We start from the raw sequence: 24,304 nt of genomic DNA on the forward strand, positions 1-24,304 counted from the left end.
TCACAGCGGAGACATTTTAATAGGAATAACACAAAGGTGTGCAATATTTTGATGTAGTCATGCATTAGTCAGAATATATACTAGCTAAACCATGACATGCAGCTTTTCAGGTGTTTGTTGTACCCAGGTCTGTCTTTTCTAAATGTCTTCTGCTTAAGAGTCAACTATCTGAGTTGGAGAGTCTTAAATTTTAAGATTTGCCAAGATGCAAGTACAATACCTTAGGGGCACAAGGTTCTAACTCAACACTGGTATTTAGCAGAGATGTCAGTAAGTGCACCACTACCATATGATGACCTGTTCTATGATTAGAAAGGAAACAAAAAAGTAAGTACAGACACTTCAGCACTGAAACGGCAAAAGGGTTTGCTGAAAAAGGTTTTCAGAGTGTACACAGATTAACACACAGGGACACATTTTTGTCTAGGATTTCTGAAATACTCCACTGGTTCCAGACAAAATTCTCAGTTACAAATAGTATTTATCTGCCTTTCAAAATTACAGAAGCTTAAAGTCTGTACATTTTTCTTGACGCATTCAAGTGAACCCTGTACACAACTGCAAAGCCATGGCATTTGTATCGTGCTCTGCAGCCGTACAGGAAGAGTCATGTGTATCAATACTATTTGACTTTTAAATGATGGTCTTTAATTATCCTTACAGCATGCTGCCATTGTATGGCAGTTATACTGCTCTAGACAAAACAAGACATTTAAATGGAGCTACTGACAGTACAAGGTCATATTTTGTATTTTTGATCAAACTGTTCCAGTTTTACAGCTCACAGTTGTGAGATATGAAAAGTGTGGCTAAGATTCTATTTAAAAAAAATCAAATCTATATTAAAGACTTCCTATAATAAACAAAGCATTCTTGCATTACATAAAAAACATATCCTAAGAAAAAGTGTTTTCTTTTGGCATCAATTTCATTTCAAAACCATTTATTAAAAATATTCACCAGTGCATCTGCTGCCCTCAGAATTCAAAGGCAGTATTTCACAAAACAAGTCCATACGATTATTTACATGTATTCACATCTTAGATTGCTCCGTTTTCAATGCCTGATCCATTAACTCGAGTCTCAACAATCAGTCTTGGTTCTATCAGCGCATCCCAACTTTCAGTTATCTGAAAGCAAAATACAAACAAGAGTTAGCATGTACGAAGTATACAGGCAGATGCAGTTTTGTTCTACATTATACTTTGTCTGGACTTGAACAGCAGCACTACTGATCACAGATCATAGATTCTTCCTGTGATTTGGTGATCTTAGTGAATCTCAGTCTTCCTTACTTGTGCATCAGGCAGGCTACCTCAAAGGAATAGCCTTTTAAGAACTGATGCTCTATCTAGTTGTGATATTGTTTGTTAGCCAAAACTAAATGGTTACACTGTCTGATGACTGGTTTTGAATCTAGTTAATTGAAAACACACGCATGAAGTTCTTATCTTGTAATCATACACATTCTGTGATTCTTGCTAGAAAGGATCAATTATTTTTGCTTTCAATCAGATGCATTATAATAAGAGGAATCCCACTGAGAAGAACAGTGTCATAAAGCAGGAAGTGCGAACAAGATATGCACATACCTTTGTATCATGAGGAACAGCGTACTCTATCAGCTCAGCTCCATCTGCAGACTGGTAAACCAGATCAAATTTCCCTGGCTCTTTAGCAGCTTTAAAAAAAAAAAAAAAAAAAAGCTTCTTAGTTACATGAACAAGATGCAAAAGGTTAACATTTTCATCATGTTTGCAAAGCTAGTCAAGCACAGCTGTGCAGTTTTGGTTTGTTTGTTTTGGTTTGTTTTGTTAATTTTAAATTATTAGTCTAAACTGCTGCAATAATTGAGGCTCCAGAGGTTCAAGGAACCACTTGAGCTGTGACATTACTCTGTATTTATGTTACGCTTTTCCACAACACAGTACCCACGCCTCACATTATTAATCCACTTCATATGAACCCTCTTTAGCCTATTTTTGAGTTTTAAACATATATCATATCAGCAATGTTTGTAACTAACAAAACTCTGAAGGAGAACTGAACTCTACACAACAAAATTAAAGTAATTATCTAGTAAAACTATGCATGAAAAATGTTTGTCAACAATACGCTGCCTACATTTGAGAAAAATGCTCATATGATAATGATTCATTAATGGTGGTATAAATCTCAACTGCAGCATACACATATATATTTCTGGGTCTCTGAAGTGCACTTTGTCATTGTATAGGCTCTGTTTCACATCCAGTGGAGACAGTGACTTCACTGACTTCACAAATAACAATATTAGGACCTAAAATGTTCTCTGGAATTCTACATAATCTTTTTAATTTTTCAGGAAATGAAACAGCAATGGAAATGAGTTACTGACTGGAGAAATTTCATTTTGCAAGCATATAAGAGCATGCTCTTTAAGACTAGCAAGCATCAGAACTTCTCGATTTAAATAGACTTTTTGGAGAGGCAGTTTGGAGGGGGCAGGAAGGTTGAGAAAGAACAGGAGGAAATTGGAAATGCTCATGGAGCGGGAAATGTGCCCGAGATTAGTTATTTTTCAGGTGATGCACATGCAGTGTCCCAGGGTACATACGTTGGCTTGTTGAAGACGATAGGATCTCAAGCTCGATCTGTTTTTTATCAGCATTCCAACTGATTATTTTCCCCTCCTGTATAAGTCAACAAGAAAAGAATCTGATATAACACATCTCAGCACTGGATAACCATTCCATATTACAACCATTCTGATACTTGATCACAATTAGAAAAATTTAACAGACATACTTCTATCTCTACATACAAAATCTGTAAGGTATTAACATTTAGCAATCTGCAGTTACAAGTATCAATACAGTCATAATACTGTCACTATCCTTGTAGTTTAAATCAGTACTTTCCAAGAAACCAAGTTATTTCAAGTAGGTACTGAATTTTACATACACCAATATCAAGAATTTACCTTGACTTCAAAGAGCAGTATACTTGAATACAGCTACGTTTTTGTACTTGAAGGTCTGCTTTTCTGTCATCTCTAAAATACTAATGATCATTAATAATTCTTTTTTTTTTTTTTTTTTTTTTTAACAGCTTCACCTAGTTTTCAGCTAGCTTTGCGTTTTAGGTTTTAATTTTTACTTCTGCAAAAGGAATCATCTGCAGACTCAACCAGGTAAGAAGAAAAATACTATAGAACATCAAAATATTTAAGTCTTACCTCACCTATAATATTTTTTTTCAGTGAGTTGGGGGGTTTAGGGAGAAGGAAAAACAATACCTTATAGTCTGAAATTTCAGGACTGTAATTTTCAGTTAGTTCCAAGCGCTGTTGAAAGAAACACAAATAAGTTACAACTTATGATCCTTTAAGATGCCACCTATATCCAGACTTGGCTTCTTCAGCAAGAGGGAAGTGCAAGAACCAAGTCTCCTACTCCTAGACCCTGACACCTATCAGAGTCCCAGGCAGCCTTTCAGGACTCACTGCTCTGAAGGATTTCTGTTTAGGTCAGGCTGTGAAATGAGATCAAGGAGAAGGATCCAGTCTCCTCAGCTCCAGTGATTTCATTTTTCTTTACTTTTTTTATTTTGCGGTGAAGTGTAATTATTTGTTATTTATTGTAAGCTTTGCAATAATATTTTAGAAACACCGCAGAGAGAAATAATAACAGAGGGATTTTTTTTTTTTTAATAACATCTAATTTTAACACTGACTTTCCTTGCACATAGGAGAGGGGTAATGCTTCTTTATGTCATTCTTATATTTAAACATAAACCTTGAAACCATCCTCAGGATAGAGAGAAACTTTGAGAAGATAAAGCCTGAAAGCTCAGTTATTCGTGACCTGATTGGGTGCCATGTAAGGGAGTCTTTGTACAGCTGTACATGGAAATTCACATTGAAACAACCGCAGAGACACTTCTTTGTGCTGTATAAATGTGGCAAGTCTTAAGAAATGCATTTAAGATACTGAATAATATTATCTTTTAGGTCGGAAGAGACCTAAGATTACCAAGTCCAACCACAATGTGGAATCTTAAAAAAGGATTTGTTTATTCTTTTTGTGAAGGATTTTAACAAGAGCCAAGATTTTGCCTTTATGCCACTGGCGAGCACAGCTCATCTCGATCCCATGATCTGCAACAGATAGCCAGCACATGCCAGCTCAAGAAAACTTTCATATCTTTGAATATGAGTTTTATTACAGCAGTACAGGCAATGCTCTGTTATCTGGGGAGATGGGAGGCTGGCGCTGCCAGAGAATGGAAAAGCCTGGTGATACAGGTGATTCAAGCACTGTGCAAACACTCAAACTCCTCCCTCGTAGCCCTATCTAGCTTCAGGACAGAATTACCTAGCCCTATTTGTATGCTCAAAACCATTGTAAAAATCTAAGTCAGAAAGGAATTTTTAGAACAGAACCTGTAATATTTTCTATAGTATGGGAAACTATTAGGTTAGAAGGACAGCAAGAGGAATGAATGCTTTCAGAGCCTACAAACATTTGGAAGCAGTTTTACACTCTGAACCACTTGTTGAACTTTAAAAAAAAAAGTTTTGGAAGAAAAAAAAAGTTTAAAATTAATTTATGGATTCTTAATCCTTATACTTTTACAGTACCAGTCCCTGAACAATGCAAGATCATATCCTAAAGTGCAAGCTTTTGGTTGTCAGGACTACACCATTTTTATCATATCATGCAAAATTTAGAGCGGCCCAAGTGAAGCAATTTTAGCCCAGTAACAGTCAGCATTTCAAAGTTCTTTACCTTAAAAGCAATTCTTTCTCCCACTTGTGGTGGGGCAGCTAGAAGAGGTAATACACTATAGTCTCTCTTGGGGACTTCCACGGCATTCTGTGAAACAAACAATAAACCCATTGATTTGATTACTGTTTTTATAAAAACGGAAGACAATGTTTGTGATGTAGGAACGTAAGAGCTCTGAGAATAGTAAGGTACGTGTATGAGTGCTTTGAGATAGAAAATACAGTCTCTTAAGTATTGTTTCATAAACACTCCTTCAGGCTGATACATGGAAGTACTGTAAACATCAGACTTGCTAAGTTAAGATCCATCGCTAAGTTACAACCCATCAACCTTTCTCCTACTTATTTATTTCTGCTTTTCTGAACTACTCTCACCCTATACATTTTTTGTACAGTTAGATCTGCAAGAGAAAGGTGACCAATGACTGCATAAATCACTCACCTGGACAAGAAAAGAAGTATTTGTCACAGCTTCATTTATCTGCCTCTGTTTCTGGCCTTCACTGCTGTAGTTATAGAAGAAGCCAGGGTTTTCTCCTCTCCCACGACCTCGGCCCCTCATCATCCCACGAAACCCACGGCCCCTAGGTCCTCTCCAGAAGTTATCCTCTCCTGTTCCACGCCCCCTTCCACGACCTGGGCTGGCGACCGGTCCTTGAATACTGGCTGGCAACAGTTTAGTACTGTTTCTTACTATGGAATTACTCATTCCAGCATTTGCTGTGGGTTTTTTAATAACAAGTGTTTCTGAATCTGAACTGTCAGATTCTGAAGAGGAAGTCTTTGCTTTGGGAGCACTACTGGAACCGGCTTTTACAGCTGCTACATTGTTAGGCAATGACTTTTCCTTTGTGGTATTGTCTTGTGCTGGTGCCACTTTCTCATCCTCTGTACTTGAGTCAGAATCCTCACTAGAGGACTGGGATTTTTTAACAGTCTTACTAACTGCAGTCTTAGTGGAATTTTCAGCTTTAGATTTTACAGTCACTTTATTAGAAACAGCAGTTTTCACCTCAGAGTTTGTAGCAGCTTGGGATTTGTCTCTGGGAAGTGTTGCCACTGTAGATTTATGGGAAGATTTATTTTGCTTTATATTTAATTCACTGCTGTCGCTGTCAGATGACGTGCTGGAGGAATCTGAAGTTCCCACCCTCTTTTTCCTGGTCTCTGTTGTCAATTTTTTGGTGTTATTTTTACCAGAATTTAAAGAAAAGCTGTCATTTTTCCGTTCTAAAGCCGCCTTTGCTGCAGCGACCTTTGTGTGCTTTCCATCCTTTGTTTTTGTTGCCAACTGTTTCTCCCTCTCTGCTTTCTTAAGCTTTTTAGATCGGTCAGTAGGGCTCTCTTCCTTACCTTCTGTGAGTCTACTCCCACTAACTTCTTCCATTCTTTTTCGTTTCTTGTGTTTCTTTTGAGAGTCCAAAATATCTAGAGAGGCCTCTTCTCTACAAGAGGAATACTCGGGGCTTCGTTTCTTCTTCTTTTCCTTTTTACGCCTGTCATCTTCACTCCTAGACAATTCCTCCTCTTTCTGCTTTCGTTTGTGCCTTTTTTTGCTTTTGTTTGGCGTGTAGGAGAACTCATCATCCACCTCTTCATCATCGCTGTCCGCGAGTACCCCTTCCAGCTTCACTCTGCCAAAAAGCAGACAGACACGCACCAGGGTCAGGCGGCACCCTGCAGGCCTTTGGGGCGGGGATGCCCAGCCCGGTACCGGCATAAACCCTGCAGAACTTTTGGGGGGACCCCGATAGGGCCCTCAGGGCCCCCCCGATCAGGCTCCGTGCCCCCCCCCCACCCCCGACCGTACCTCAGCGCGTCGTTGTCCCGCACCAGGCGGGCGCTCTCGGTGGGCGGCAGCAGCGCCCCGTCCAAGAAGAGGCTGAGGCGGGCCCGGCGGCTGAAGCCGAACCTGTGGCGGATGATGCTGAGCAGGTCGGTGACGAGCCGCGCCTGGCCGGGCTCCAGCAGCAGCCAGCACAGCGCGCAGCCCGGGCTGCACGGCGGAGGGTGGTCGAACAGCAGCCGCAGGCGGAGCGGGCCGCAGCCGCCGGGCGCCGCCATGTTGCGGCGGGAGGAGGAGGAGGAGGAAGAGGAGGGGAGAGGAGGGCGGAGGGGCGGTGCGGGAGCTGCCCGCGTGACAGCGGCGGGAGGATGGCGCCGCAGCGGGCAGGGGTCGTGCTGGGGCTGGGGCTGGCGGCGCTGGCGGCAGGTACGGGATGGGGGGTTTGGGGGGGGGCTCGGTCCTGTGACGGGACACCCGGCTGGGGCCGCTCAGCTCAGGGAGGAGGCTGGGGGGGGATCGCATCAAGCTCTGCAAACACCTGAGGGACCTTGGAAAGAGGACGGGGACAAAGTCTATTCGGTGGTGGCCAGTGGCGGGACGAGGGATGACGGGTGTGAAGGGAGCCGGGGGAGGGAGAACTCGAAAGGGTTCGGGTGAGGGGGCGCTGGAACGGGCTGCACAGAGAGGCTGTGGGGTGGCCGCGTGTGGAGATACCCAAACCCGCCTGGGTGCCACCCTGTGCTCTGGGTGACCCTGCTGGGCAGGGGCTGGGCCGGGTGGGCCTCTGGAGCCCCCTGCCCACCGCAGCCCCTCGGTGTCTCTGTGAAAATCCTGTCCCAGCGGCTGCCCGGTGCTGTGCCCGCAGCAGCTGCGCTGTCAGGCGCTGGGAAGCGAGCGCCTAATTGCACGCCTAACCGCATTCACTGATGGTAAATCAGCCACGGGCGTGTAAGTATGATTCTTACAGTAATTTCTTTAATTGAAGCACCTCTAATTATCACACCCGAGATTGAAATGTAACGTTGTGGAACAAATGTGGGAGAAAGCCCGCAGCTGAACCTTTTGGACTTAGCTGTTTGTTTGGTTGTTTTATTCAGTGTTTGTTTTTCTTACCCCCAAGGTGTGGTGCTGAAGCAACCCCAAGAGCCCAAAGAGCTGTGGGGATATGTGCAAGTCCGAAGTAAAGCCCACATGTTCTGGTGGCTCTACTACGCAAACAACCCAACCAAGAACTTCACGGAGCTACCTCTCATAATGTGGCTTCAGGTAAGGCTTGGTAAAGGCACTTAGTCAAGAACTTTTTCCATCTGCGCCTGGTTCAGTGTGGTAAGTACTTTACAGCTGGACAGAAGTAGTGTTCAAAGCTGTCTGATTCTAATGCTTCATGTTGTGAAGGAAGCGTTCAGGTTAGCAAGAAATAATTAAAGTGTCATTCCACAGTTGTGTGATGCCCTCAACTACTCATAGAGTTAAACTGCAGAAATAGCAGCTGTTCTTATCTTTCAAATAACAGTAGTGCTTTTTGTGCCAGACGTGACAAGTACTTAGAGGCGTCACAGCAACTTTCCTGAGGAGTTTACAGCCTAACTGACGTTCAGAGGGAGAGTAGACAAAACAATCAGAGATGTAGGATAACTGCTGTAAGGAAACAAGTCAGAGAGACTGATTGTTTTAGAGATTGGTCCCATTCAATCACAACTCATAAAAGTCAGTGGTGTGTGCTCCACATTCACTTCCAGTATTACATTTCAGAAATTAATGTTGAATATAATCGCTTGATTTGGTCCTTTCCCTTTTCATGTTATTTTTTCAGAGTGAAATGCATGTGCTGTACATGCTGAGAAAAAAATAATCACTTGCAAACGTCTGTTTTTACCTATTTTTTTGCATTAGATATTAGGGGATTAAGGGGAAAGGTTTTCAAACAGCACTCATATCATGCAACTCATTAGATGCTTTCACAACTGGATGACTGCTTCTCCGTTCAGAAATAGCTTGTGTACGCATAATGAAAAGACAATGAGGAAGAGAGCCTTCTTTGCAAGTTAACATGTAGGGCAAAGGCCACTTCTTTAAACACGTGATAGGTTGTGCTTAGGGGGTTGCTTTTGTTCTCCTGTCTTTCATGTCTCTACCATGCTGCCTTCTAATTTACTTGTCATTTGCTGTTTCCCCTTAGGGAGGTCCAGGAGCTTCAGGCTGCGGATTTGGGAACTTTGAAGAGATTGGTCCGTTAGACAAAGAAATGAAACCAAGAAATACAACCTGGGTATAGTGGAGAGTTCAGCTCCTAATAATTGATTGAAAAATGTTTGTTGCTTGTGTAGGCAAAAGATTGTTAGGCAAAAGCACACACAGAATAATTTTCATTTAAATAGAACTATGATACTTCATCTTAAAATGATGTGGTTAATAAAAATGGCTTATATGAGTAGCCTTGTTAAGATCTGAAGAAGTAGCCTCTTAATTTGATTTGGTGGAATATGGCTGGGCTTCCGTGAATCTGTGAGTTGCACATGTCTGAGGAAACGGAGAGCAGGGAAATTCTAGGAGGATGTTATTTCTAATCCTTGCTTCATTGCATGCACTCATGAAGGCTTTTCTGGGTGGCTGGCAACGTATAACCAAGGGATTGTAATTACAAGCCCAGTATCACCTTCATGGGAAACCAGCTGTAATATAATTATAGCTGCCTATGAAGGTTTATTCAACAGAACATATTTGTGCTGTGAGACAACCAATAGCCTTAACTACTCTGGAGATCCCTAGATCACATGGATGATCTGCCCTTGAATGACTGGGATTTTTGGGCGCCTTTCCTGTTACAGATTAGGAAATGGAAAGACTTCATGTTGTACCTCTCTTGTATGAGCTGTACTGCTTTGAGCCGTGCTGGCTATCTCTGTGCTGATCTATTGATTTTTACGTAAACACTTGTAACTATACAACTTGGCACTATTCAATAGCATATTTGACATCTGACAGACAAGTCCTACCTGTACCATTTCCTGTGTTGGACTTGTACCTAATTTTTTGGCAGGTTCTTTCAGGGTCAGGGATATGGTGACTGTTAGACTTCTGTGCATCAAAACCATAGTTTACAGTAGTAGTGCTCTGCTAGACTGTTAGCTGAACTGAGATTTCACAGAAACTTGCTTTCCGCTTTTACAGTTGCAGGCAGCCAGTATCTTGTTTGTGGATAATCCTGTTGGCACTGGATTCAGTTATGTGGATGACTGCAGCTTGTTTGCCAAAAACCTTACCACAGTAGTCTCTGATATGATGGTCTTTCTCAGAGACTTTTTCACACATAGAACAGAATTCCAGGTAAGTGATTTGAATTATTGATTAGAATCCTATTTTTATTTGATTGTTAAATAGTTCTCAAAAGGAATTGGTGAACAGGAGGTGTCTGCTACTAGGCAGCATGCAGCGGTGGGGCGAGGCACTGCAGATGTAAGCACTGCCTCTGATTCTTCACAATTTATAACTGGTATCTTGAATTTCTGTCTTAGGCACCAGCTAGGTAATCAAAAGGGTGTGGTGTTTTCTATGGTGACCTGAGAAGCATGTAGGAACATGACTGTTCCTAGTTCCAAAATACTGAAGTGCCCACTTCAAAACTCCTGGTAATTACACCAGTATGTTATGGAAATCTTATCTGCAACTTAGAATCAAAAATCTCCAGTGTTGGATAGTGAGAAGTGACAAGCAAGCTCCTGGGTTCTGTGGGATGGCGGAAGAGGGTTGGGGATATGTTCTGCCCTCTGTCTAATGGCTTCATTGTGTGGTTTTTCTCTCCAGACCATCCCATTCTACATATTTTCTGAATCTTACGGAGGTAAAATGGCTGCTGGCATTGCCTTAGCGCTTCATGAGGTAAGTAGTTGGGATGTAGTTCACTTTTCACTTTAAAATGTGATATTCTACAATACTAGTATTTCCTGGAATACGCTGTGCCTCTTGCCTAAGTCAGGCCAATAACCCATTTTTGTTTTTCACATAAGGAAAACTGGTTCTAGAGTTGTGAATTTCTTACTAAAAGAAGGCTTGTTTTTATTTTTCCTCTTCTCACCAAGGCTGTTCAAAAAGGAAGTATAAAGTGCAATTTTGTTGGGACTGCTCTTGGAGACTCATGGATTTCTCCTTTGGGTACGTTTAAAATCGTTTCATGGGTATCTACAGTCAAAAATGCCAGCCCTGCCTTAAGGGACTTTAGTGAGTCTGGTAAATCAAATCACCAAAAATAAATACTTTAGTATTGCGAGCTGATTGAATGTATCTTTAGAATATATCTAAGTCATGAACAGTCTGAGAGCAAAGTCAATGAGGAGCACACTTGCATTTTTATTGAGGTGGTGGTGAAATGTCCTTACAAATCTCTACTGTGTCTGTGGTGTTTTGATAAGAGTACTGCACATAAAATGTGGCCACTAGATGATCCACAAAGTTGCAACTGAAGTTTTCTCACTGTTTTCACAAGGAGACCTTGTGCTAGGGAACTGATGTGCTTGCTGACCTGGAGAAGATAGGGTGTCTGGTGAAGGCCAAAAAAAGAAAAGGATTCTTGGTCTTCAGTAAGATTTGCAAGGGTAGGCTCCACAGATTCTTTGTGACATGGGACAGTATCAAGCCAACTCCTGCCTGTCTTAGAAGGATCATCTGTTCCTTGAAACCTTATAAATTATCCTGTTAGAAAAAAGATTTGTTCTATAACTATTTTTTCCCTGAAATATTTTCAAATAGATTAGTTTAGACTATGCTTAGACTTTGTCCGTTCTCTCCCCATGCTGTAGCAATGTGCTGCAGTGCTGGGGTGAGAATGCTTTGGTAAGGACATGTCTGTTGCTTTATATAAATTTCACCAATTTATGTTTATGGCATTGAATTAGTCTTAGTGGTTCTTGAGATTTGTAAAGAAACTGCTCCATGGCATGTAAGCTTCAGACTAAAGTGAGCAGACAGTAATTCTTCACTGAGTAACGTATCTCTGTGTGGTTTTTGTCATGACCATTTCTGCTACAATAAAGGAAAAGTAAAGGAAATCATATGGCAAAAATGTAGATGTTTGCAATCTGTTCTGTTTCTTTAGATTCGGTGCTGTCTTGGGGGCCCTATCTTTATAGCACCGTAAGTACCTTAAGCTCTTGGTCTTCTGAGAACTTGTACTACCATATAGTATAAATGGAGGTTGATTTTAAGGTTGGCTCTTAATTGGTATAAAATCTCTCATGCATGGAGACTGTTAATGAGAACTGAATGTGGAATTATAATTAAAGCTGTCCTACTGCATTTCTCTTCTAGTCTCTCCTTGATGATCATGGTCTAGCAGAGGTGACTGCTGTTGCTAAAGAAATAATGGATGCCATAAATAAAAATCAATATGGCCTGGCCACTGAGCTCTGGAGCAAGGCTGAAGGTGTCATTGAAGAGGTAAGATATTAACGAATTAACAAGATATTAACAGCATTAACAAATAGCTGGTGCTTGGGGGAGCACCCAATGCCAGGTTTTCTTTTCTATGAGCACTGGCTTGGTGTGCATCCTCCAAACCCTGACCAGTCACTTCCACCAGTATGTGTTTTATGATACTGCTGCTGTAAAAGAGCTGTTTGTTTGCTGTGCGCTGCTGTGTGATTATAAGAGGCAGTGGGAGGAGCAATCCTCATGGGCTTGCAGTATTGCACAAAGGTTTCAACCCACCACATCATTTAAGTAGATGCCTAATTTTTAGCATGCCACTAGTCCCACTGACTTCTATAGAACCTACGTTCAACTTGAACAGGCTATGTCTCCTTGAAAGCTTTGTTTTGACTGTTGAAAACTACATCCAGGAAGGCACACATTTCAAGTTAAGTTTAAATCTTCTATTTAAAAAAGTACAATAGGAGCATAAGATGGAAAGGAACATCAAATTATATTCTGTTACTGTGGGTAAATGCATCTTAGTACTTAACAAGTTCAAATTTAAAAACTAGGTAAAATTTTGTTCTAATTTTTCCTGTTAAAGGGTTGCTCCAAAATTTCAATCTTTTCTTGTATTTGTAGTTTTAGTGCAAGTAAAATTACAGCTTCCTCAAACTGAAAGACTAATCTTGAGCTGCGTCCCACCCCCCTCTTTCTTTCTCAGTGCTTTGCACACAGTTGGTTTCACTTCTTACTTCTTGTTAGAAACTTGTGGTTCCCATTTCGCCTTTCTCTTCAAACATGTTTGTCTTTCCGTTCTGGCTCTGATCACTGTAAGGGTGCAGGCATTTCAGTTCCAGTAGGGTGGCTGTTGCGAGCTCATTCCTAACCTGAGCCTCATAACTTTTAAGATTTGACAATTAAATAAAGGGGAGCTTCAAGAATCTTGAGTAACTTTGCTAATAGCAACGGTGATCACACTGATCACTCTTTGGACATAGTCAGTCTACTGTCTGTATCGGAGCTGTCATTTAATGATTCTCAGACTTGTCTAGATGTCAGCAGTTCCAAAAGAGGGATGATGAATACCTATCACCACTGTCTTAAGGAGGCATTTGGGATATTGAAGGGTTTTAGGGTGGGAGGATGTCGAGCAAGAGCTCGGCATTGGGCTAGACTAGATCTAGCAGAACAGGGCATTTGAAAGTATCACTTGTAACTATCTCTGTAATGAGTTGTGAGAATCTGCAGTCATTTGCAGGCTGTAGGGCTTTCTGTAGCTTCACACCTTTTTTAGAGAAGTAGCATCTCTGGCACAAACCACATGTGAACAGAGACTTGAGAAAACTCTTTACCATTCTCAAAGCAAATGTAGAGCCAAAGTTTTTCCATAAATAATTTCCTGATATGTAGACAAATGGTAGGTCACGGGGTCCTTTATTTAGGCCTTACCTCTTCTTTTCAGAAGGAATTCTGTTCCTCAGATCTGAGAAATGTTTCAGTAACACTGTTACAAAAACTATCTTGTGTTTTCAGAACACAGACAATGTGAACTTTTATAACATCATGACTAAGGAAGTTCCAGAAATGAACACAAATGAACAAGAAAATCTTCATCTCAGTAAGTTGGATTTAAGTACTTGAACTTCTGAGGCTCTGGTTGCATTCACCTACCATCAACTCCGATAGTGGGAACAGCATCAGTTTAGCACATCCTTAAAATGGGACCGTCAGATCCAAAGGATATTCTCCTGAGCAGAACTTGATAGCTCTTGCATAGATAGGGATGAATAGGAATGTGGAGTAACCCCGCTATAGATTACACCTCCACCTACACATTCTGCACAGATTACTCCAAGGAAGTAGCGTAATTGCGACACAAGTTTTATGACCTCTAAGTTACTTCCTGTTAATGCCTTTCATTTGTCTTCAAGCTAGGATACAAAAACGTCCCATTCATGTAAATATTCTGATTAGACTCTCTGGCTTCGTGGTGCTTATGCATCTGTGTGAAAACAAGCACATGTACTGAATTTCTTTCAAGCTCTTTCTCTCTTGGCTTCAGCTGGGAAGGTGAACAGCACAGTCAACTCCCTAGAGTAAAGCATTACAACTCTAAAATAACTGGTCTGCTGAGGAGAAGAAACTGTGCCAAGTGGCTAAAACAGAAACTGAAGAAGTAGTGTGTTAGCTAAAAGCAGAAATGGATGGTTGGGCTCTTCCCGTTTTATCCCATGACCTAAATAAGGGTTGACTTCAGGGGGTTCTAGTAAAAGTAAACAAATTGTTCTTCATGGTGTTATGTTTTCACTAGAAGAGTTTGATGGCTGTGACTGTAACACTGAAAATTCTTATCTGTGCAGGATGGCTGTCTTAAATGTGCAACTACTCAAAGCATTTTTTTCTCTTTTCCAGTTAGACTTTACCAACGCCATGTCAAAAATATGCATAAGAACAGCCTAAATGAATTGATGAATGGACCCATCAGAAAGAAGCTAAAAATTATTCCTGACTGTGTGAAATGGGGAGGTACTTTCCTATCTTCTAGTGTGGATCTAATGAATATATTATTGCCTTCCACTGTATTAAAGTCCAAAGGAGGAAATTTTATGGTAGTTAGCAGTCACATTAAATTTTCATTGTCCTTCATCCTAAGAAGCAGACTTACTCTCACGAATGAAAATGTAATGGGCAAATCAGTGATAGCAGACATGGTTCTGGTTCTGCTGCTTATATCTGTTTTAGCCAAGCAGATGAGTTCATGAGTGGAAGATGATCTCCCACATCTCAGCATCTGATATTTGTCGTCACAGCCTTGCTGAAAGAATTTCTGTCAGTTTTTCTTTGCCAGAAGGATGGTATCATGAACTGCTGCATGGTGTGGAGGAGAGAGGAAAAAAACAAAGGAAAAGCAAAAAGAACTGATGCCAGCACCCTGTATTTGTGTAATAGGAGCTAGAAACAACAGTGCTGTATTAGCTCCAGTGGGAGTGTGGCTGCTTTCTGGTTCTCGTTAGTTCCTCAGACTGATAAATCATAGGCTGATACTTTGTGCTAGAGCTGGATTTTATGTAGCTATGAACTGTGTTTTGAGACCTCTGGCCAGTTGTTTCTGTCCCAGCTTGGGGATGCCATCATTCATCAGTTAAAATTTGTCTCCTTTCTGTTTCTAACCAGGTCAGTCCACAAACGTCTTCGAGAACATGGCTGAGGACTTCATGAAGCCTGTTGTTGACATTGTTGATCAGCTTTTAGCAGCCAATGTCAATGTTACAGTCTATAACGGGCAGCTGGATCTCATCGTTGACACCATGGGTAAGTAAGGGACTTTGTGACTGAGGTCGGGAACAGAACAGGTTATGAGTAGGAAATGTCATCACGAGTAACACTTGTACCTGGATGTCTTCTGAAAACCTCCTATGTAACTTGCAGTGCTTAAATACTTCAGTCATAAATGAGCAGCTCTTATGTTTTGCTTACACCCCTGTGAGAGAGGCAATTTCCCTACTTCCATTATAATTATAGTGTTGGGAAATGGATATGCAACATCAGTACTTTCTTGTTTCAATGAAGCCCATAAGCAGGTAGCTAATAACCCACTGAATTATTCTGGGTAGGTGTGTGTATATAAGTACAGTTTTTCATAAATGAAGAATGAGAATAAATTAATAAATATTTGGAGATTGTCCTCTCCTCTCCTGCTCTGCCTTGAAAATCCTGTCCTGTGGGGCAAAGGCCATATCCTGCTACAGATTGATGCAGAACACAGGTCAGCCTTCACTGAGCAGCCTGCAGCAGAGAGCATGGTGCCAGATCAGATGCAGTGAGGGTGTTGGTAATTAGTCCGTGAGGGTGCAGTTGAAGCATGGTTGCACCTGCTGCTCAGTAACATTTGTAGACACCTGCACATTTTGGCAGGGCTTTGTCCCTTGCTGCTTGCAAGATGCAGACTTGATGAAGTGGCAGTGCGGGAGCCAGGCCAAGTGTTGCTGGAACGCCTTGTGCTGCCCATGCTCTCTTCCATTCGCCTTTTCTATTGATGCAGATAATCTGCAGCTACAGTCTGCATAAACATCTTTTTGTGTTGCAAATGGCTTTATTCTTTGTTTCTTTGCCCACTTAGATATTCACGTGCCCTTCATGAACAACATGGCAATCAATATGTCAGAAAACAGAGTATTTAGGCTGTCAAAACAGATTAGCAGTTAGTGGTGCTCCATTTTATCATATTTTGAGCTAAAATTTAGCTTCAGTTCATGTGTAAATTCTTCCAGTAGCTCAGAGGTAGGCTAAAGATAAACCTTTCCCCCCTTGGTGTCCTGGAGTTGGTCTTTTTGCTGCCTTGACTTCCGCCTTCTTTAGCAGGGATCTGAAAAGAGTCTTTCTTAGGCTCTTCTTGCTGAGTGACTGTAGCAAACAAAGAAGCAGTAACCCATGTGGCAAGTGTCTCTTTGGATTTCCAAGAGGGGTTGATTCTCCTCCATTGCAGGACATTCAAGGTGTTTGAGCAAAACATGTCAGAATTAGGGCTGCAGAGCCTGTAAGAGGTGCATGTGCCACTTGGCTACCCAAACCTGCCTATTGCTAGTGTTGAGCATAGAAATAAAGCCTTATGAAAAAATCCAGCTGTTGCTGGGACCACAGCTGGACTGGGAGGGAGTCCAGCAGTGGGCTGGTACCTTGAAGCTGGAAGATTTCCTACAGGCAACTATAAAAAATCACCATAACTCCATTGCACATACATTTTCACTGTTTGCTTTTTCCCTTCCCTCTCCATTGGTTTGTTTCTGCTTGTCCTGGATTGTTTGCAGCCTTGGTCATTCCTCTAGGCAGAGCAAAATTGTTTTTAGAATCTGAGCACATGGAAACGTTCTGTTAAATCTCATATCTCTTAACAGGCCAGGAGGCATGGATCCGGAAACTGAAATGGCCCTGTTTGGACCAGTTCAGCCAACAGAGGTGGAAGGCACTTTATGTGTCTCCAGAATCCACGGATACAGCTGCTTTCCACAAAGCCTATAAGAACTTTGCTTTCTTCTGGATTCTTAAGGCTGGGCACATGGTAAATAACAGACCTATTGGGGTAGGATGCACCGATACCTGCAAGGCAACTGAGCATGCATGTATTGTCGTTCCCTGCTTCTTTACAGCAGCTGCTGACCATGTGCTCTCATCTCCATACTAGGTACCGTCTGATCAAGGAGAGATGGCCCTGAAAATGGTCAGGATGGTGACCCAACAGATGTACTAGGGAAGGAGAGGCCAGCTGGTATGGCCTCCTGCTGAGCGCTGTGTTACTGCAGAATGTGAGTCCAGAACAAATAAGCCACGGCAGGAACAACTGGTACTTGGACACACAGCTTCTCTGATCTTGATGATGTGTGAAAGCATTTATGAAAAGGCATATTTCTCCTTGAATGAGTTGTTTCTTTTGAATTAGAAAGATATGATTTGCTGCCTCAATGCTGTTTGTAATGACTCTTCCAGAAGGAACTCCTCTGTCATAAACAACTAGCAATAAGCCTTTGCCTTTGTCTTGGAAGGATTTTGTGCTTTTGTAAAAAAGCTGCCTTACTCCGAATGTTCTCTTGTCTGTTCACAGACCAAGACTAAAACTGATTTGCATCTTGATGGATTAGTTGTTTGTTCCTTTCAGAAAGCAAGCGTTTTTCATGAGGCTGTGGAATGTTCCTTCCTTTTTCCTCAGGCCTCTGCTTGAGCCACCTGGCTGGATTAGAAGCCGAAGACACGAAGTTGGCCAGGATAGAAGACCAGCACAATAGGGTCTACAGTCCGTCATCTCAGTGAGATGAGACGCCTGAGTTAGGATCCAAAATTCCTCAGGCTTCCACCACCCCCCTCCAGAGGAGGATTTGACCTCTTTCATCTGGCCATGTGTTGTTTTCATTCTCTTTTAATGACTCAAGTTTTTTTCCTTGGCTTTAACATCTAAAGCACATCCAGTAAAAATTTCTGCTGGAATTCAATTCAAGCCTTATTAATACCATCTCGCACAGAAGAGTCCTAACGAACTGAAGTCTCTTACAAGCTTTTGAGCACAGGCTGGAGAATGAAAAGCAGAATGTCACTAGAACAATAATTCTGAAAGGTAATAGTTTTTAAAAGAAGGCTATACAAACTAGAACCAACATCTTCACTGCATTTTCTAGATAGCTTTTTTTTTTTAAGTCTTGCAGAGACCTTTTGTCTTGTGAAACAATATTTTTTACACAATATACTGTCAAGGAGAGACTTGATCAGACATATTTGACTTCTGCTAAAGAACACAAAGTGACTGTTCTTTATCAGTGTCTGCTAGGAGGCACAACAGCTTGTTCCAGCTGTCAGAATCCTAAATAAATAGCAACCTGCCAGTTACTCCAGCAACTGAAACTGTCATGAAAAGTCTGATAGCATTGGCTTAGCAAGGACTGAGGCATAATGCTATGTAAACATGTGCAGTCGTCCAGCAGCTGGACTATTGGCACCTAATAATTGCTCTCCTTCTTGTTGTCTGCTTGAACTGTGTTCACAAGAACTTTAACAATGCAAATCCAGACCTTTTTAAAACACATTTTTAGTAAGTGCAATAGGTCTAATCTTATTCCTCTCCCTTGGGCATAGAATGTCATAGGACATACTGTCATTGGCACAGTCAGACTATGCTGATCACCATTAACCCTCCAGCCAATTTGATCTGTCGATGGTCACAGCAGTAATTATGCTGCACCTACATTCTCATGCATAAATATTTTTGTTCTGTCCTTTAGCTCCTATTAGTCAGCTGACTTGGACTCAGCTCACACAATCTGTTTTGAGATGCAACAAGTAATCACTGTTTGGCGTTAGCATGGTATAGCATGTTCTAATTTTACTACTCTGTCCCAGATCTTGCTGCTAAATGCAGCAAAATACAGGAATTGCACTCCTTGTAGTCAGCTAGAATAAAATCACAGATGGAGCATACCTATTCAGATGTTGTGTAGTCCATCTCAGAGCAAAGTAAACAAAACTTTAAAAAGTATATTTAAAGCAGTAAGGATCAACTTACCGAACAGTTCACATATTGTGTGCTGTGGGCGAGTGAGCCTAAGGAAAATATACTGGTTGGTGTGCCCTCAGGCAAGAGCAGCTGCTAGATGATTTGCAAAATAGCAGTCTTTATTTTAATAAATTGAGGGTGTGTGCAGACATTTAGAGGTCACTTATGTAAGACAATGGTCTTTCCCTTCAAGAGTCTGAGGTGTGTTGTTTGGTTGCTAGAGCCAGAGAGGAATGTTTGTGTGTCTCTTGGCAGGGCTTTTTGGGGTAGGAGTTGGAAATGACTGTAGCTACTACACTAGGTTACCTTTTTACATGGTTGTCTTCTTATCCAGACCCATTGCTGGTCCCCTCACAAGTTCTCAGGTCTACAGAACAATTAGGTATCTTAAATGTTTTGTTGTACTCAGGATCTCCTGTCAAGACTGGAGATCTCTACCTGAAGAACAGGACAGAAATGACCTAGAGGCCTGGTAGCTGCCAGATGCTTTCTAGCACCCTTAATGCTTCCAGGAGGCTGCCAGATGCCATCACATGTTGTAATCTGAGGCAAACATAAGCCTTCCCAACTGCTTAGAGCTCTTCAGAGAAAAGCTGATGGGTGCTCTCCTCTCCCTAAAAGAAGGCATGGAGGCTCCTGGAATGTACCACTTGGTACTGAAACACTTGGTCCCAAGGCATTTGGAGGATTGTAGGACTTACTAGAAAAGGAAAATAGCTCACTTCATCCCACACTATTTAGTCATCTGTTTTCCATACAATTTTTGGTACTAAACTCACCTTGTTCCCCTGTATGAAGTGGCCAGCAAAACGATTCTCTTGGCTGGTGACAAAAGTGCAGTGAAATGGCTGACCACTTGGTGGAGTACGCAGCCCTTCAAATACCATGGGAACATGTTGGTGCCATCCCTGGGAGAACCTGATTAGCACTTGGAAATGTGTGTTTGATCCTATGAATTCATAGTGGAAATGGTTGTATGTGAGCCAGTACAGAAGATTAACTTTTGTAGTAGCTTCAATAGAACAGATATTTTGGTCTTTGTGGGTACAGCCCCCATTTACAGTGAGGTTTTGTAGTTACAACCAGCAGCTAGATTAGCCTGCTTTAGCCAGAACATACCATTTTACATTGTCATTTGTATTTAAGCATGTTCTTCTTTTCTAATTTGGTGTATTCCCTGCCTAATTTGGAAACTTTTTCATCAATGTCTCTGAAGGTAGTATGTATGTTAAGAAGAAACAAAGAAGGCATTGCTGTGTTTGCTTAGGTGACTGCAGTCAGACGTCTAGCTAGGTTCATCTAGCAGAGAGTTACGCATATGCCCAATTCATGATCTGGTAAGAGTACTGTTGAAATCAAGCAATACCGTTCACACTATATAAAAACAAACCATTAAGTAAACTTTTACATGGTGAGAGCCTTTAGGAACTAGAATTTTTCAAAGATCCTTGCTAGTTGAAAGTTCTACAAATTTTGTAGTATTTTGTCATTTTACTTAGAAGAGCACATCTGTTATATTGCTAATCAAAGCTACAGTTGTTGATGGAAAACAGCATTTGAGTCAAAATACAGCAAGTCAAATAAGTCAATATTTAGTTGAGTGATGTTATATATAATACGGAGAGAATTTGTACTATGAAACTGTTCTGAGAGGCTAGGTCTCCAGATGTCGCTCCTGTTTGCTGGAATGCAACCAGAACTGTAGATAAGGTCATCAGTCCTGGGTAATGCAGTCCTTACATGCTGTTTCTGACACCAGATTACAATTCACCAAATAAATGGAAGTGACATTGATGGATGAGCAGCTGACTGTAAAGAAATCTTGCGAATGGCATCCGTGGCCTGTGGTATTCAATGAAATGTTTCCTCCTGAACTCTTCATTCTTAACAGGCAAAGATGGTAGCACCACCACTAGTCTTATTGCAAGTTTAGAAGATCAGATTCACAACATATAAGATACTTACTCTGCATAGTATAAAACTCAAATGAAGAAGCTGTCAAACATCTCTGATTAAACAGCTATTTTGATATACCATTAAGGAAAAATAGCCTAGTGGTACGAGCATGTGTATTCTACTGAGATCTGGAAAAGCAGAGATCAGTAAGGAGTAATGCCAGCTACATCCACTGGCAGTAAAAATTGACCTCTTCCATGTCCCTTGCCAGTGCAGTTGTCCATCAAGTGTGTGTGGCACATGTTTAGCTCAGTGTCCCAAATTTAGCATGCTTGAGGCACCCCCAGCTTTCAGATCCTGGGCCTTTATTGACAGGATCTCACATCGTAGTTCTGTATTCAGTACCATCAGATCATTTCCCAGCTGTCAGATCTTTGCTCAGAATATTTAGCTGTCTCTTTAGCTCTCATATCAGCTTGATTTCAGTTCTGTCTGTCATTCAAACTGTGTGGCAGTTCTCAGACTTCTGTACTAACTTCCCAAACTATAGTATCTACTGCCTATACCTGGAGCTTCCCCCCTCGTGTTCCTCCTTTTTCTTAGAAATTAATACTAGAATAACACATACTTTAATACTGACAGATTTGGTCTAAATCTACATTGTCACGTACTTGCATGTCTGGAACAAGTTATTTTTTCCCTCATCAGAAGATAAAGACAGTAGGAATTAACTGGATTTCATAAGACAGACTCATCTGAGCATGGCAAATATGGATGTCTACTATGTTGTTTGTTTGGCTTTTTTTTCCATAATATTGTGCTACTCCACTTCCCTGTCTGGGACTGTACAAGTGCCCACCTGCAGACAAAGAACCAAGTCAGATGGTGCAAGGAGACACTGAGAAAATCTGAGCAAACAGTGTGGGACAACGACACAGGCGTGCACTGAAGCTTTGAAAGTGCTGAACTTCACTTCAGAGCAGTTAGACTAACAGTAGCTGATACCCTAAAAGCATGCTTTCCACAGCTGTGAAGGGTACCAGCTCATAGATTTTTGAATACTCCAAACAGGTGCCCCTGAGGGGTGTGCTTAACTCAATTCCTATGTAACCTGAAGGTGATTCACCTATGCTGAGATAAAAGCTATATGTCCCAACATCTAAGAGTCCTGCTCTATGTAGACAGCTTCAGAGAAGTTTGCTGATCAAACGTTTTGCTTCCCTTTTCTCTTTCAGATTGCGTGCATCTTCACATCTCTTCATGAATTCTTTGCTTCTCAAGAATCTTATCTGATCTCTGCACTTTGAGTTTTTTTTCTGGTCTGGAAAGACCTTCTTGTACATCAGTAAGGGAACTGGATAAGTCTTATGTATTTATTGTAAAACTAAAGGAGGGTGGTAGGGGCTCTGGAACCAAATCAGAGGCTGGTTATATGTGGAGCTGTGCTGCCTGTTCAGTGTGTGCTATCACTGTGCTGTTGATTGACAGCTGACTTAAGCCTACAGAGCTGTCAAGTCAGCCTCTTCCTGAACGCTGAATTTGCACATAGCAGAGATGAGGGATATATGCTCAAAGAAAGAAAACTTCCTGAGGAGAACGCTCCTAGTGATACCACAAAAAGAGATGAATTTCACTAGCTTGCTTTAATTATGGGATTTTCAGGGTTCTTGAGGGGTATAAGAACCTCTCCTACTGAAAGAAGCCAAGTGGACACTGCCTCAGCTCAAAACCTGCTGCACTTCCATGGCCATTTTGGATGGATAGCTTTATCCATCACCTGCAGAATGTCACTTGGTGATGGACAGTCACTTGTCCTTAGTAAGCACAGAGGGAAAGATGTCCTGGCAGAGGCAGTATGTACCTGAGCCAGGTACAGTCATTGTCACATCCTCCACGAGCCATCCTCCCTGACCTTCCTGGTCTGAGGCACACTGCAGGAACCAGAACCTGGACTGGTCTTCTCACTGGCAGCTCATGGCTGTGGGCTTAAAAAGTGGTCCAAAAACTGAGAAAAAAGGACAGAGCAGAAAGATCAAACTAAAACCCAGCACAGCAGTTGCAGAAGGCTTTTATGAAGAACCCTGCAAAGGCAGGGGCATCTCTTCCTTCCCAGTCACGTCTCGTCAGCTGAGCTGATGCCCTAAGCCAAAGGCGGGGAGAAGTGCTTCAGCCAGCCCGAGCACAGCGGCTCCCCTTGCCCTCCTTGTCCTTTACCACCCTCCAACTCTTCACACTCCGCTTTTCTGCCTTTAGCCCGGGCCTCCCCACAGCAGGTGGCCGGGAATTTTCTCAGGAGCGAGGGCAGTTTTATTTGGGACTCTGGGGATGGAAGGGAAGGACCGAGTCTGTGGCAACCGGGAGAGAAACCGAGGGGTCGCCAGGCCTGGAGGACCCCGCGCTCAGCCCCCTCAGCCCTTCCCGCGCTCCCCTCCCGTTTCCCTCCCTTTTCCCCCGTCCCCTCAGGGCGCCGCGCGCCCCCGCCGCTCCCTCCCAGCGGCGCCCCCTGGCGGCCCCGCCGCCCCTCGCCAGCCGCCGCCGCCCTCGCCTCGCCGCGCCGCCCCTTTGTTCTCCTTCCCTCGCTCCCTCCTTCCCTCCGCCCGCGGCTCTCGCCCTCCCCCGGCTCTCCTCCAGCCCTCCCCCGGCCCCTGCCCGCGGTCCCTCCCGCACCGGCTGCGGGGGAGGGCGATCATGGCTGCTGCTGCCGCCGCCGGTGTAGCCGCCGCCGCCGGCCTCCGGCTGAGGTGATGCCCGCGATGGAGCCGCCGAGCCTGCTGCCGTTCCTGCGGAAGCTCAAGGAGGTTTTCGACGTGTGCGACGAGGATGCGGACGGCTTCATCCGGGTGGAGCACTTCGTGGCCCTGGGGCTGCAGTTCGGACAAGGGGAGGAGGTGAGGAGAAGGAGGAGGAGGATGGGGATGGGGGGTGCCAGGATTTCGCCCGGCCCGGCCCCGTTCACCTGCTGCTCCCACCGCGCTCTGCCCCGCCGGCCCCCCCTCAGCTCCCCGCCTTCCCTCAGGGCGGCTCGGACCTGCCCCGACCCTTTTGGAGCCCCTTGGGGCGTCCCGGGCTCCCCCCGTCCCTCAGGAGGGTCCCGCAGCCTCCCCCCGGAGGGTCCCGGAGCCCCCGTCCCTCAGGGCAGGCCGGAGTCCCGGCTCCCTCAGGGGGTCCCGGAGTCGCCCGGCCTTGATGTTTCCCCCCCAACCCCGCCTCAGGGCCGTCCCGGCGGGGCTGCGGAGCCTTTCGGGGAGGTGTTTGCGAGCTGTGGGCTGCTCCGTGCCGGCTGAGCACGGTCCTGAGCGGGGAACGAGCAGGGAGCGAGCCGCAGCTCCGGGCGGTGCCAGGCCCGCAGGCCGCCTGCAGCGGCGGGGGCATCAGTGGGGCGCGGGGGAGCCACACGAGGAGCGGC

The 24,304-nt window shown here is 43.3% G+C and overlaps 3 protein-coding genes across 4 annotated transcripts in view; 2 read left to right on the plus strand and 1 right to left on the minus strand.

Moving 5' to 3' along the window:
• Window positions 1–926: 926 nt before the first annotated feature.
• COIL (coilin) lies at window positions 927–6,832 on the minus strand (the record flags this gene model as incomplete). Its single annotated transcript, XM_084298369.1, has 7 exons — window positions 927–1,130; window positions 1,593–1,681; window positions 2,597–2,672; window positions 3,278–3,325; window positions 4,770–4,856; window positions 5,211–6,402; window positions 6,579–6,832. 7 exons carry the CDS (start codon window positions 6,830–6,832, stop codon window positions 1,041–1,043), a joined length of 1,836 nt encoding a protein of 611 aa, XP_084154495.1. The 3' UTR covers window positions 927–1,040.
• A 57-nt stretch (window positions 6,833–6,889) lies between these two features.
• Window positions 6,890–20,591, plus strand: SCPEP1 (serine carboxypeptidase 1). Of its 2 annotated transcripts, none has more exons than XM_084298568.1 (13): window positions 6,890–6,980; window positions 7,675–7,820; window positions 8,734–8,823; window positions 9,726–9,881; window positions 10,359–10,433; window positions 10,634–10,706; window positions 11,647–11,684; window positions 11,859–11,987; window positions 13,497–13,581; window positions 14,376–14,489; window positions 15,138–15,275; window positions 16,859–17,022; window positions 17,146–20,591. In XM_084298568.1, the coding sequence occupies exons 1-13, from the start codon at window positions 6,923–6,925 to the stop codon at window positions 17,209–17,211; spliced, it is 1,332 nt and encodes a 443-aa protein (XP_084154694.1). In that variant the 5' UTR covers window positions 6,890–6,922; the 3' UTR covers window positions 17,212–20,591. The 2 variants fall into 2 exon arrangements, with proteins under 2 accessions (XP_084154694.1, XP_084154695.1); XM_084298569.1 differs by lacking the exon at window positions 6,890–6,980 and adding an exon at window positions 7,416–7,502.
• Window positions 20,592–23,642: 3,051 nt separating this feature from the next.
• The window catches only part of RAB11FIP4 (RAB11 family interacting protein 4), a gene marked incomplete at its 5' end in the record, with an annotated part of 116,222 nt that continues 115,560 nt past the window's right edge, over window positions 23,643–24,304 (plus strand). Inside the window, one exon of the mRNA XM_084298413.1 lies at window positions 23,643–23,786. Within this exon, the coding sequence (XP_084154539.1) occupies window positions 23,643–23,786 (144 nt within the window). The remainder of the gene's footprint in view (window positions 23,787–24,304) is intronic.

The sequence above is a fragment of the Netta rufina genome, assembly GCF_964035555.1.
Source record: "Netta rufina genome assembly, chromosome: 19".
In the NCBI taxonomy this organism is placed as follows: Eukaryota; Metazoa; Chordata; class Aves; order Anseriformes; family Anatidae; genus Netta; species Netta rufina.

Excerpts from the sequence above, each read along its gene's own strand:
- SCPEP1 (XM_084298568.1), top strand. The coding sequence starts at position 6,923 with ATGGCGCCGCAGCGGGCAGGGGTCGTGCTGGGGCTGGGGCTGGCGGCG. Across the intron at positions 11,988-13,496 it reads CTGAAGGTGTCATTGAAGAG|AACACAGACAATGTGAACTT; the intron begins GTAAGATATTAA and ends TTGTGTTTTCAG. Across the intron at positions 15,276-16,858 it reads TCTCATCGTTGACACCATGG|GCCAGGAGGCATGGATCCGG; the intron begins GTAAGTAAGGGA and ends ATCTCTTAACAG.